Source organism: Biomphalaria glabrata, chromosome 16 (assembly GCF_947242115.1).
Source record: "Biomphalaria glabrata chromosome 16, xgBioGlab47.1, whole genome shotgun sequence".
NCBI classification, from domain to species: Eukaryota; Metazoa; Mollusca; class Gastropoda; family Planorbidae; genus Biomphalaria; species Biomphalaria glabrata.
Window position 1 is genome coordinate 5,366,146 of NC_074726.1, and position 14,949 is coordinate 5,381,094.

The 14,949-nt window shown below is 35.8% G+C and overlaps 1 protein-coding gene across 3 annotated transcripts in view; it reads left to right on the forward strand.

The window, feature by feature from the left end:
- Positions 1–14,949, forward strand: part of LOC106050172 (uncharacterized) — a 46,977-nt gene that overhangs the window by 5,037 nt on the left and 26,991 nt on the right. The window contains exons 3-7 of one of the 3 annotated variants that reach the window (XM_056014218.1): positions 243–1,100; positions 3,216–3,253; positions 3,497–3,577; positions 4,676–4,807; positions 7,233–7,892. In XM_056014218.1, coding sequence (XP_055870193.1) covers positions 267–1,100; positions 3,216–3,253; positions 3,497–3,577; positions 4,676–4,807; positions 7,233–7,892 — 1,745 coding nt within the window. In that variant the 5' untranslated portion in view covers positions 243–266. The remainder of the gene's footprint in view (positions 1–242; positions 1,101–3,215; positions 3,254–3,496; positions 3,578–4,675; positions 4,808–7,232; positions 7,893–14,949) is intronic. The other 2 variants (XM_056014219.1, XM_056014220.1) reach the window with 2 other exon arrangements.

Here is a 14,949-nt window from a genome sequence, read left to right on the forward strand (position 1 = left end):
CGATAAAAAAACAATTTCATAATTTTTACAAAATATAAATATCATTTTTTTAAATGTTATAAATACAATTTTTAATAAAAATGAAATTAATTTATTTCTTAAAATTATTTTGTGTTCCTTTATATCAGAAATCTACATGAAATTATTTTGTGTTCCTTTATATCAGAAATCTACATGAAATTATTTTGTGTTCCTTTATATCAGAAATCTACATGAAATTATTTTGTGTTCCTTTATATCAGAAATCTACATGAAATTATTTTGAAATGGAAATAAAGACGCTGAAAGACTTTGCTTCAATAGTTCAATCATTGAAGAGTAAAAAGAAGACAACGCTGGACATATTTTATAACGTAGAGAATTGTTCTGATCTGCTCGGCAAGGATCACTACCAAATGTACACACCAACATATGCTATAAAAACGGAACCCGTTACATCGTGCAGAGGATTCATTAAGAAAGATGGACCAAATAGATTAATAGTAGGACTTGCGTATTCATCTTCTTCTCAAAACAGCATCGCCAAATGTTCTACATCCGTCTTCAATAAAGACACAGAGAAATTTGTGGATTTGAGTAAATCAGAAATAAATCTCAGTTCTACGAAATCTTTTGAATTTCCCGTAAAGTTGTCGGAACTACATCGTCATATTTATAAAAATAATCTTTTATTTAAGTGGAACATAGAGGTTTTGCCTTCATTAATTAGCCATGCAAAAGTAAAGTCGCCTAATACTGTTTCCGAAGACTCAGATCAGAAAGATAACATTGCCACCGCACTAGATGGTTTATTTGAAACGTTATCTAGAGATAAACAAAGTGAACGTGAGGAGCAGAAGACGTTGCTTTCAATGGTCCAAAACATGACTGAGTGTAAAAATCAACAAACAAAGCTTGAAGACAAGCTACAATCTATTGAACAGAAAGTCTTTGATATAAACAGCAGACTTTCAGATATTTGTACAACTATGACCTTCACACAAAAACGTTTTGTTGAAGATACGGGACTACTAACCCAGTCTTTAACAAACCCAGTCAATACCGAAGAAAACAAGATGAAGTCTGAGAAAAAGACTACTTTAGATGAAGATTTGTGCACGGTAAGAAGTGAGAATGGTATAGCTTGTAAAAAATAAATTAAAAGAACAACATCTGAAAAAAATAGTAATGTTTGATTTGCATTTAGAGGAACCAGAATGAAGAAACATAACTAGTACATACTGTTTAGATATACACTATGCCAAAGGTTGCAGATACAAATATTAGAAATTAAAAGTAATATTTAGGTGGGTTTTTATGGTTGTTGTTTTTTTTACTGTTGTACATTATCATCATCATCATTGGCCTCCTTCAGTCGTAGAACGACTATGGTTCATCTCGCACACTTCCTCTTGTGGCTGTGGAGCCCTATTTTGGAGAGACACTCCCGTCCACAAATAGCGCAGGTTAAAGTGGCTTTTGCTTCGGTGGTAGAGGAGCTGACCACCAATGTGCACTCAGTTTTTCTTCCAGGGCTGAGGCCCATGTTCTTTCACTATCCATAGCTTTATTGGTCACTGTCTCTCTCCATTTCGTAATTGGTAATTTTTAATTGGTAATATAAAGGACAAAAATATTTCATTACACTATCTTGTTTAGTATTTTATACATTTGCTTCTTAAAAGTTTTAAAAATGTTATTTAAACAGTTTTTAGAAACTGTGTTAATACATTTAAGGACGCTGGTATAAAAAGGAGGTTTTCAGTCATTTTTTTTTTTGTTTTATCGCCCTTTTTTTCTTCCCCTCAATAACTATGGCACCATAAAGCAGCTTTATATGTCAACTAGAATCTTTATCATTTGTTTCAGTCTTTAAATTCTACTGATGCTTCGCTACTTTAATTACTTGATTTTTATGAAGTTATCTATATATGTAAAAATGTATTAAGAACGCCCTGTTCTACTGTAGACTGTTGTTTCGTTTGTTTGTAAAATGTTTTACATGTTTCGGATGTTCTTTCAGAGTTGAAGATAGTTTACTTCCTAGTCCAAACCTCCCGCAGGACGACGGGGGATGGGAGCGGGCAGGATTTAAACCCTCGACCATCGATAAATCCGAACGACAGTCCAGCGCGCAAACCGCACGACCAGGCAGCCATCCTGTCTATGATAGACCATATTTTCTTTACCTTCTCTCTGTTGCTAGCGTTTATCTGTGCTGCTATTTTTGGATTAGCATAAGCTGTAAATTTTATACAGGCTATGGCTGATGGTAGATCTTCTGGTTAATTTAAAATAAACTTAAAAATAAATATATAAGTATACTTCAATGACCTATGTAAGACAACCGAAATGTTGGGACAGCTATATATGTATTTTTTTAATGAAATAGATTAGGCGCAATATGTTCTGTTAAATGTTGTTAATACCTTTCTTTATTTAGAAAATAAATAGCACATTGTATTCAACAATAGATTGGGATTTATTACTTTTGCTGTCACCAACCAACTAATGCAGCTTTCAGGAAAAAAACGTAAAACAAATTGATGAATTTTAATTTCATCTACAAGCCGGATATCACCCGCGGGCTTCGGTTTGTGTATCACTTATCTAGTGCACTGGATTTACATCTATGTGACGAGACGTTCTATTCATTTTTTTTTTCAATTTTTACAAGAAAATGAAAATAGTCTTGGAAATTGGGTTTTACCGTTTAACCGACATATGTTAAAAAGTTTCATTTTTCAAAAAAAAAAAATTAAAATTATTATTAATTTAAATAAATTATTAATAATTTCAAATTATTATTAGGGCCTTCTTGTTGTGATCAAGACATTGAACATTCACTACTTTCTCCGCCATAGTCTAAGAAACATTCTTGACCAATTTTATCAGGTTTTGTTCAATGGTTTTGATTTCTATAAGTAACATGCACACATAGATACTCCTTACATCAGCGGTTCTCAACCTTTTAAGCTCGGCGACCACTTTTTACAATCCCCCACTCTGCCGCGGCCCCCATCCCCACACACACACATACATACAGCAAGAGTAGCAAGAATAACAATCCATATTTTCGATGGTCTTAAGCGACCCCTGGCAAATAGTCAATCGACCCCCCAAGGGGGTCGCGACCCACAGGCTGAGAACCCCTGCCTTACATTGTGCTGTATATAATAAATGTGAATACATATTTACGCTTACATAAAATGTTATTCTTGTTATTTCATTATTAGATATCAAGTCCTTTACTACACGAGAAAGCAAAATATCAGTAAGTGCAAGGAACGTGCTGGTTTGACATAAGCACTTCTTTTTCAGAAATTTATTGATGCTAATTACGTGTATTTACGCTACAAAATTTGCTAACATTTTAAATTTTGCACATTTCTGTGGACATGGCAGAAATATTTGAGGCATGTTCATAAAGCTGTAGTTTGTTAATATGGATTTAAAAAAAAATATATATATTTGTATGACATAGCGTTAAGCAATAACTCACTATTCATCTGCACAGTGAAACGAAAGAACGACACGACAGAGTAAGCACTGTCAAGAGACCTATTCCAACTTTTATTAATCCTACAGTCAAAGAAAGGTAAATACTGATAATTTATGAATTCTAAAATCATAGTGTTACATTTTTTAATAATGGGATTTTTAAAAGAAATACATAGCTTGTAAGTATCTTCTTAGAAAACGTTTGTGAAGTCTTGGGTATGTAGGTTAAGACAAAAGACTCCACCAGAATCTCTCATAAGTCTCTGCCGAAGACTTCTATGATTCCAAGCTCTATTCATACGTGATACTTTCGGTATATGTAATACAATTTTTAAAAGTGTACATGTTCTCAAAATTCAACCGTTTTGGCCTGAACGCAGGGCCGGATTTAAGTACGTTGAGGCTTGGTCATAGTTTTTGTTGAGGCCCCTACACTTTTTCGAAAGCATTAATAAAAACTCCACTAAAAAATACTTATATCTAAAAGCATGCCATATTATTAAAAAAAAGAAGTACTTGTAACTTAAATTAAATTTTCCTTTGTTTAAAAATTAAATAAAATTATGCAATGTAGTGAAAAAAATAAATAAATTATTTTTAGAGTTTAGAGTGCGCGGTGGTCGAATGGTTAAGCGCTTGGCTTCCGAACCTGAGGTCCTGGGTTCGAATCCCGGTGAAGTCTGGGATTTTGCATTTCGGGATTTTTTAGGGTGCCCCTGAGTTCACCCAACTCTAATTGGTACCTGGCTTAAGTTGGGAAAAGTAAAGGCCACATAACACCCTGCTCGTTAACCCGTTTGCCAAAAGAAACAGATGACCTTAACATTATCTGCCCCATAGATAGCAAGGTCTGAAAGGTTAGGTTTTTACTCAACATGGTATTTCCGTGGTGTATGAAGTGCACAATATAAGCTGTCAATTTTTAACCAAGGCAGTGTTGCCAACTAAAAGATTTAAAGTACTGTTGGTAATAAATGCGAAAAAAGAAAGACACTTAGCTATGTAGCACAATTTTAAAGCAGAATATGTTATACTTCTAAAATGGAACAATCGTAGTTTTAAAAACAGTATTATTACTCTACTGCAAGTAACTATGCGATAAAAATTGTATCCTATATTATGATATTATGATTATGATTACAACGAATGAATGTCTCAATAATATGTCTAAATATATAATTATTTTTTTTTGAAGAGACGCTTTAAAACATCTCGAATCCATATATGAAGAAGAAAGAACTTTTTATGGAAAGAAAAAAACTGGTGGCGTATTTGGTACAGTAACTAATAGGGCATTATTACCCTGGATAAACACAAAACATTCCAGGTATTTCAAAAGTTCTTTAAAGTATGTGTTGAACTTATTTAAAAAAAAAAAAAATATTGTGAGAACTTTTTAAGTCGTTTCCCACCTTTTTACCAGTGCCAACCCCCACAAAAGAAAAACATTTTGACAAGCTCTTTCTCAATTCCTTAACATTGTTTGTCCGGGGGATGAAGTGACCAGGGGATGAAATGACCGGGGGATGAAGTGACCGGGGGATGAAGTGACCGGGGGATGAAGTGACCAGGGGATGAAATGACCAGGGATGAAGTGACCGGGGGATGAAGTGACCGGGGATGAAGTAACCGGGGATGAAATGACCGGTCACCATTCGACACCACCGCCTAGCGATAACGCACTAAGCGAACTTAACCTCTAGACTCTAGACCATCGGAATGTCCAAAAAACATTCTTCTGATCCAGAGTCATTTCGCCTGTATGCAAATTACCGCCCAAGTGGTCAAAGGTCACAAGCCCTAGCTAGCCCCTCCCCCACCTCGCAGCATTCATTCACTAACAACTTCAATAGAGCCGACACAGACAGCCGTTAGGCATGTATTAGACAAAAAATGGCTCTATCTAATTGTGTCTCTCTCATAAGCTTAATTGCTCATGCCCACTGAAGCTTCTATATGCAATGTGTTTATGTTGTCCACTTGTCATTATGAGACACATTATGCGGTCCCTAGTGCTATTAGAGCATGGAATGGGTTGCCTGAGCTAGCCAGGAAAACCAGTGACTTAGCAGAATTAAAGTCATTGGTTAATATGCATGACTAAATGCATGACGCGTAGGACGTAATCATCTTCTTTTTTGAAGTAACGTCTGTCTTATATAAGATAAGATAAGATTTTCGTAGAATTTACGTAAAGACTAGAATTAAGACTTAGGTCTAGACCCCAAAAGATCTAGATTAATAGGTTATTCTAGAATTAGATCAAGACTAGATTTAGAAAATTTATCTAAATCTAATTCTAGTCTAGATTCTCGATATTGATGTAATCAGGTGTGTACTATACTTAAATTTAGAACTAATCTACTATCTAGATCATCTAATTATACATTTAGACTACTGACTATTTCTAGTAGTTAGAGGCTCTAGATATCTACTGAAAAACAGCAATTACAGTCATCTTAAAAAAAGAGTTATTGATCTCCTTTATCATTCTAAATAAAAGAGGGGCAAAATTAGCTGTTCTAACAGGTCAGGCAATATGTCTAGATCTAGCGTTTCACATTCACGATAGGGATTGTTAAAACACCTATGCACATTAAAACCCCCAATTACCTGTTAAATGTTACTGCCTAGATATCAAAACCTTTTATAGCTCTAGATTCGATATCTATTAAACTACCAAATTCAAGAATGAGTTCTTTTGATATGATAGTGAGAAGGGCAAAGTTTTTAGTAGAAGAAATAGTGATTGAGCATTATTTTGACATAGTCTAGAAAAGTCTATGACAAAGACTAATAGTGCAAATATTTTGACAAATGTACAAATTGTTTTATATAACGTTATGCTGTTGTTAACTTGAGGATTGCTGCATTAAGTGTTTGAATGATTTTTTTGTCTTTCCTCAGTATATTTCATTATATTTAGGAAAATACACACCCGCCTCTCTGAATACACATTTCCTGGTCTGTGAATCCACATCTTCAATTTTGGCATGTAGGCATCTCTGCGTAAATTGAAAATAAAAATTTAGCTAGTCGATAAAATTAATATTATGCACATAATCAAATAGTTATGGCGCATTGTATATAGCTCGGTGATTACATCAGCTAAAACGCGAATGTAAGTCTAAAATACCATTTTTTAGAAATATTAAACTGCTCTCTTTACCAAGAGGCCCGTATAAGACATTGGCCCCAAATCACCCCAATAGAAAGAAAACTATATGGAGAGCTCCCTGATTCGGAAACCACTGCGCAGTTAATCTCATGTATTGGTCTAGTCATCTGAACACTCCAACATAACAATGAGAACGATGAAGAAGAAGAAGAAATATTAAGAAACATAATAAGTAATTAGACGAATGTAAAAAAAAAATAGTCTTTTCAGAACTTATTTGAAAAAAAAAGGTAAATTTTAAAAACAAAAACATATTTGTCTTGACAATCTTCTGTCACCACGCTACGTGTAGCGTCTTCTGAGAGTGGCGCTCGGGACATGATGCCACCTTTACCACTACGCCTATGAGTTATATATTTCTAATTCTCTTTAAATACATTCAATTCTCACTAGTTTTTAAATGAACACCTACATCAAATGAACTATTACAATAACATATTTTTAGAAAAAAAAAAGTTTTAATTATTATTTTTATTTAAACTATTCAACTTTTTTTTCTCTTATCAAAACTAATTTTACATTGATCCCATGCTTCCCACATGCCCCATTTTTGACTTCATTTTTTTCCCATCAGTTATAGGTTGAAGGTCAGGCACATACTTTTAATCGGCAGCGACATTCATTTGATACGATCAATTCTGCTTCATGAATATAACATTTTACCACCCTGGTCAATTTCTGAGACACATAAACTGGTACTAATGGAGTGTGAAGATAAAGGAGTATACTTCTATATTGGTCTTGTCCCCGAATTTTCGCAAAGGAAGCATATTTTGAGTTTAATGATAAGTGCTCAAAATGATGGAAATGATAGCTTTGACGGATGTATTCTTGTTATAAACTCACCGTCTGACACTAACCTGCTACACGTTTTTGATACGAGGTTCTTACAAAAATTTTGTTTTTTGCTGGTGTCAAAAAAATTTAATTATCTCTCTTTGATTTACGATGTGAAAGGCATCGTACGTATAGACTGGTTGCATCCTAGTCTCGAAGGCAAGTTTAAGCTTTTGGAAGACGTCAAATTTGTATTTGATGAGTATATTTTGAGTACGTCTTGGCAAGAAAAGAATGAATTACAAGAAAATGTGAGATCATTCATGTCCTTTCTGACCACCATACAATCTACCTCTGAAGTAGAAGAAAGAATGGAATCACTGACAGACCAGATGATGCCATTGCTTAAGCAATGTCACACTTTATTAGAAGTGGAGCACACCGAGGAACAGAAAAAGTAAGAATATATTGTTAGTAATTATAAGACTACAGCTTGTAAAGAATGCAAATTTGTGAATGCATACGTGAAACAGAGAATAACAAATATGTCACAGTGTGAATAAGATTAAGTCAACGTAGAGGTCAAGGTTTTGATTAAGCTTAGATCAGAAGCAAGAAAAAAGAAGAGACAGAGAAAGTAATAATAATAACAATAATAATAACCTTCATTATCCGTGAGGAAATATGGTTTACAATTGTGCACACACACAAAAAAAAATACATGACTAGAGCAAACTTTTTTTGTTTATAATAGCACACAAGATAAACGTTCGTACCCCAGTTCCTCTTAAACATTTCATACGAAATTTACAAGCACAAGTTATATATGGGGACAATAACAACATAGAGTGGACGGGACTGTCACTAAAGGACATTCTAGTCAACTCATAAGACAGGGCAGAATGGAGAAAGACGGTTCAACAAACTATAGCATCTGTGAATGTGATAGTGAAGTTAAAATTTCTCATAAAATTTGTAAAAATGTAAAATGTTTGACATGTTTCGGATGTTCCTTCAGAGTTGAAGATAATTACTTCCTAGTCCAAACCTCCCGCAGGACGAATTGGGATGGGAGCGGGCAGGGTTTGAACCCGGGACCATCGATAAATCTGAACGAGAGTCCAGCGTGCAAAACCGCACGACCAGGCAGCCATCCTAAATGGAAGATACAGACCATTATTTCGACATTTCTAAAATATTATTTTTTTTAACATATATTCAACACATGTTCAATACTCAGGCAGATTGTGGCGGATGTCAGGTGGCGGCCCACATCTAAGGGTCTGAAAAGGCGTGGTAGCACGACCATGTCCAGACTTAGGATTGGCCACACCTACATCAAGCACTCTTTTGTACTGAAGAGAGAGGAGCCCCCACTTTGTGAGTACTGTGACTCTCGCCTCACCGTGGAACATATCCTCGTTGATTGCCCCAGATACCAGGATGTGAGGGCGAAATATTTTAGAGTCACTAATTTAAATACACTATTTGATAATGTTGACCCTGGGAAGGTACTGGGCTTTATCCGGGAAGTGGGGCTATCTACGAAGATCTGATTTATGAATTTGTGAACATGCACTATTTACATTAGATTTTTACCAAATATTTAAATTTTTACTACCTTTACTATTTTAACTGTGAATAGACCTTGATTTTAATGATATGACTGTATAGAATCTGGCCCTTGTTGTTTAGAGAGAGAGAGAGATCCTTAGGGGACTGCAGGCATGACATGGCCTAAATTGTGCCGATGTGCCTCAAATCAAAAAATCAGATCAAATCAGTATGTTGAAACCATGGAAATGTCAACCGAACTTTGTATGCTAAATATTAGTACCTCTTTTCATTTTGAATTTTAAAACTACTTATATTTAATTTATTTTCTTTACATCTTCATAAAACACACGTAGTTATTAAATTAACAAAAATAATTATTACTAGTTGACCTATGGCGTAGTATACGCCGCTATTTAGTGACGGGTCAACACTTCCAGAAAGACATTTGTCGAAATGGGGTGGGCTTAGGCAAACGAGGTAATGAAAAGAAGGAGAGAGCAACATACAAATGATCATGATTGAAAACAGGATTTGGAAGATACAGGCATAATTTTGTTTAACATTTGGCAAAGGCTAATCTGACAGGGAATTGTCTACGCGTAAAGGTAAAAGGCAAATTTGAATCTGATGGAGTCATGGATATTCGGGGAATAAGGACAGTTTGTGAGGTAGCAGCTGCGATTATTTTAAAATCCAGTACGTTGCTGTGAATGCAACCGCTAAATAGCAGGGATAGGGAGAGACGTTGACCCGGATTGTAAACTCGAGGAGGGTCATGCGGACGTTCTCGAAAGTGAATAGTAATAGTAGCGGGAAGTATTTGAGACATCGCCACAATTTCAGCCTCGTCACCATAAACGCCGGAAGTTGTCATGTAGGCAGCGTAATGTCGAGCAGAGTGTATGACTGTTCTTCCGTGAGTAAGAACAACGGACAGGGTGTCGCCATAGTTATCCAAATGTTCGCAAACAAAGCTTACAGCCATCTTGCGAAGTTTGAGAGCAACAGTTTCGTCGAGGATATTTTTTCCAGAAATATGCGACTGATAGAAATAAAACAGTTCTGTTAGTTCTTTTGTTTTTATAGAAAGTATGTTCAATAAATTTTAACATCAATTCACTAACTTCCATCGGTCTAAAAGAACTTCAGTTATCACTACAAACCAAGAAGAAAGTATCGATGTGACTTATATAATAATTTATCATACTTGCATGTTATTGTTGTAATCATTTTGATTATTTTGATGCAGTATTCATCTTTCAAACAAAGCTCAATTAAAAAAAAAAGGAAATAAACTTTTATAATGCACGAACCATTTGATTTATGTACATAATCTTTTAAATTAAAAAATTCAGAATAAAAATTATGTCTCCACTTGTTCATTATTATTACCTGTTTTCCTTATGTAATCAAGCATTCCACGGAACTATATATTTTTTTTTTTATTGTAAAATATTCGGATTTTACTTTTTTCACTCCTCTCTATCAGAATCTCCAATCAAACACGAGGTCCTGTATAAATCTACCAACAAGCAAATGCTTGAGAAGGTTAAGGTATCGATAAAGTATGAATAAAAATAAATAATCCGTTAAATCTAGTATTCTAGAACAATCCATTCTTTATTTCACATGAGCCAAAATTAAAAATGTTCCCTTATTGGCATAGAAGAAAGTATCTGACAGCAGATGGCCTCTGAATGAGACAGTTTGGAGATCTCTCACAAAGGCTTCGGGACAAACATTTGAAACTCAAAGAGAAGCCATTATTCAAGACGGCTAGAAAACTTAAATAGACCGCCAGCGGACAACGGCTTTGTCTGCGCGAGATGCGGGAAAGTATGCAGGTCGCAATTGGGTTGGCGTAGTCATGTGAAACACTGCATTCATCCTTCATCTTCGGGATCGAAGACAATGCCATTTATTTAAATTTTTTAAACATTAACCGATATCATGGTAAGCAGCCACTGTGACTGACACAGACATTTATATTTTAAGTACTTGACAAAACCCTAACAAATGAACAATGACATTAACTTCCTTCAGTCGTAGAGCAACGATGGTTCATCTCGTGCAACACGTTTGTATGTGACCGTAAAGCCTTATTCTGGAAAGATATTCTTATCCACACAGGTGAAGAAGGTACTAGATTTGATGTTGAAGAACCTGTTATGTAATCTTCAAATACAAAAACAAAATTTAATAAAATACTCAGAAAGACACAAAGATAAAGGAACATTCCTCATTACATATGGTAGGACAAATTCGTACAAATACTCCTTCTTCCCTAGTGCTATTAGAGCATGGAATGGGTTGCCTGAGCTAGCCAGGAAAACCAGTGACTTGGCAGAATTTAGGTCATTGCATGACTGAATGCATGACGTGTAGGACGTAATCATCTTCTTTTTTGAAGTAACGTCTGTATTATATAAGATAGGATTTTATTCGGTCGCTGTTCCAGAGCTGAGCCAAGACTGTTTCATATCGATTGAACGATTCTGTAAAAGTACATACTTTTAACTAGACTCAGGGGTGGGCAACCTTTTTGTATCGAGGGCAGCATTACTGGTTGTTATCCTTGTGACTGCTGTCAAATTACAGTCACCATTGGACTCACCATCGACCTGTGCGTTATACTTGTTTTGTTTCCACAAAAAGAAATGTTTGTTAACAGTTGTATGTGGACCCAAACAACGTGAACGATAGCAGCAAATATTTTGTTTTAAGTGTTGAAATACAGCTTGTGGCAGCCATAAAGCTCCCGAGGAATTACTGACTGGAACTTATTTCCAGGTTATAATTTGCTTAGAGTTTTGTCCTCTGGAGCTGAATCAGCTTTTGCGCTAAATGGTGAACTCATTGTATTGAAAACTGGTTTTTGACGTCTTAAAATTTGCTTTTATACATTCCACAATCAAGGAATCTATATAAGTCTTGTACTTTTAACTATTTTAATAAAAATATTTTACCTGTCAGCAAAGGAAAATGACACAACCTGTTCTCTTTTACTTGCCAGGGGAAAATGAAAAGCCTTGTTTGAAAAGATTAAACATGCACTTGCATTTCATATGCTAACCACCCATTGTGGTAGTATTTGTGGAAAAGACATTAGTCTTCCACTCTTCATTAGAATTATTAGTAACTAAGACACAGTCAATGTCCTATAAAGAACATAAAAATTTCTTCATTAAGAATTTAGATTCTTCTCATTACCTTGCCCATACTAATCCAAAGGATACATCGGAATATTTTGTTTCTAAATCTTCAAGTACTTGTCGGAACTGCTTGTGTCTTAACCCCTAGTTCTGATGTTTGATTACTACTGCGCATGTGTTAATATTCTATGCAGCTTTGTGCAGACTTTCCTGTTTAGAGTTTATTGTTGGATATTCTTTATAAAAAACAAAACAACAACATTAAAATGTACGCACAAAAAAAAGACATTCCTTATTATTATGCTGCCGGCTTTAAAAGTTAAATGGGGTCTACTTTTCGAAGAATGAATCGCTTTTGATAAATTTAGCCGCTGTGGAAGGTAACTTTCTATATATATATATATAAAGTGTTCTACGTTACAAATAGAGCAATTTTTCATAACCTTCATAAAAAAAAAAAAAATTAAGAGAAAACAAAACAAGAGAAAAGCCCTTCTCTTTAATGACATGTAGCACTAGGAGGTTTAGCGAACACTTTAAGCACCGGCTTTGGGGCAGAGTCCAGACGCCAAGCGTTTTCTTGTAGAAATTCATTATTCTTACATCTAAAACTCACAATTCGTCCAATTAAAAAAGGCAGGTCAAATTTAGTAGACTTAAGTAACATTAAAGTCCTATAAGGAACATAAAAATGTATTAGACTAAAGTAACATTAAAGTGATAATCTTCTTTGCATTGCAGCTTTTAGGATGTAGACAAAACAAGTTGAACTAACCATTATTATTGCTTGAAAAGCGAGACGTAATAAAGAAACTTAAGAATCAAGATACGTAATGTTAAGCTGTGTTCTGTAATAACTCCCAAAATCCAAACATGTGTTGTTGTTTTTTCTCAGTGTGTCTGTCAGCAGCAGCAACTCTATATCCGGTATCAGGTTTTTCTGCCTGCAGTCTCTCCTTCCTCAAGATGACATTTCTGACGTGTTCCTCAGGATGCCCAAGTTGGTTTTTGATAATGTCATTAAAGATGTGCTGTTGAGAGGCCACTATGTTAAGTTGGAAAGACTAATAGCATATCTACAAGTCATGAGCATGTAGTCGTTTATATAAATAGTTCTTCCGCAATTACGAAAATCAAATTATTTTATGCACTGGTAGTTAAAGGAGCGTAGTGGCTGAGTAGTTATGCACGTGGCTTCCAAACTGTGGTGTACTTTGTACTTTCACCCTTCTTTCAACTACTATTATGTATGGCATCTGCAATCCAGGACCTCTCCTTTAATGCTCGCTCTTCATATGGATCTATCCAGTGCCACTTTCTTCCCAGCTGTGTCGATTTTGAAGAGCTTCATTTCGCGTTTCCATACATCCGTATATCTTAGCAGGGGAAGACCAGCGGATCTCCTGCCTTCTGTTAAATCACTATACAGAATGTCTTGTGAAAGTCGACCTTGTAGCATAATAACTAAATCTACTGCAAATTAAAACAAATCTTCATGACTAACATGCTATACTATAAAATATTTGACACAAATAATGGCAATCCTATAATAAATCGTGCATGGTCGGACATGATCTACAGATTTGCCAATTCTCTTACAATAATAGCTTATCTTTACAACTGTACTTCAAAGGAAGCATACATATATTGGACATAGATGGATAGCAGCACCAGGGACCAAGTTTTTAAGAGAGAAAGTAGTGAATTAAAGTGCTACGAAAAGAATGGAATGCGCCGACCGAGGCTCGAACCTGTGACTCTGGATTCGACACCACCGCCTAGCGATAACGCACTTAAGCGAACTTAACCTCTAGACCATCGGAATGTCCAAAAAAAACATTCTTCTGATCCAGAGTCATTTCGTTCGTATGCAAATTACCACCCCAGTGGTCAAAGGTCACTAGCCCTAGCTAGCCCCCCCCCCCCACCTCGCAGCATCCATTCACTAACAACTTCAATAGAGCCGACACAGACAGCCGTTAGGCATGTATTTTAAAACTTTTAAAAACTTGGTCCCTGGTGCTGCTATCCATTTATGTCTAATATATGTGTGTATCACATTTGTTTCAGCTCCTAGCTTCAACTCCATATTTACGTTCAATGGAAGCACTACGTGTTAAGTTACAACATTTTATAATATTCCAATGATAGGCCTTTAGATTTAGACTCACAAGACGATGCGCACAATTTTCTTGAACATTAATTTATTAAACTCTTGAATCAATAATGCATGGGCGCACGCAGGGGGGGGGGGGGGGTACATGGTGGTGCACTAGCACCCCCCTAGATTCTGACTAAGTCTACATCTACGTAAAAAAAAAACAGATCCGAAGGATGTGGCTACTCAGAATTCATAGGCGTAAAAATGTTTGTAAAATGTTTTACATGTTTCGGATGTTCCTTCAGAGTTGAAGATAGTTTACTTCCTAGTCCAATCCTCCCGCAGGACGACGGGGGATGGGAGCGGGCAGGGTTTGAACCCTCGACCGTCCAGCGCGCAAACCGCACGGCCAGGCAGCCATCCATTTACGTACGTTTACGTACATGGTAGGTCATCAATTCCTGATATGCCTATGCTAACCTACTACTACAATAACCAGTGGAAGCACTTCTTGTTCAGATGTTACTTAGAAGTTAATTGATTTCATGGTGCGAAAAAATGGCTAGAATTTGGCTACTCAGAATTTAGGGGGATGCTGTGCACCCTTGCACTCCCCTGCGGGCGCCCATGTTTATAGTAATCCGTTCGGGAAAGCCTATCTGATGGTTCAAAACAAATCTGAATCCATCAGAGACACAAGGCTA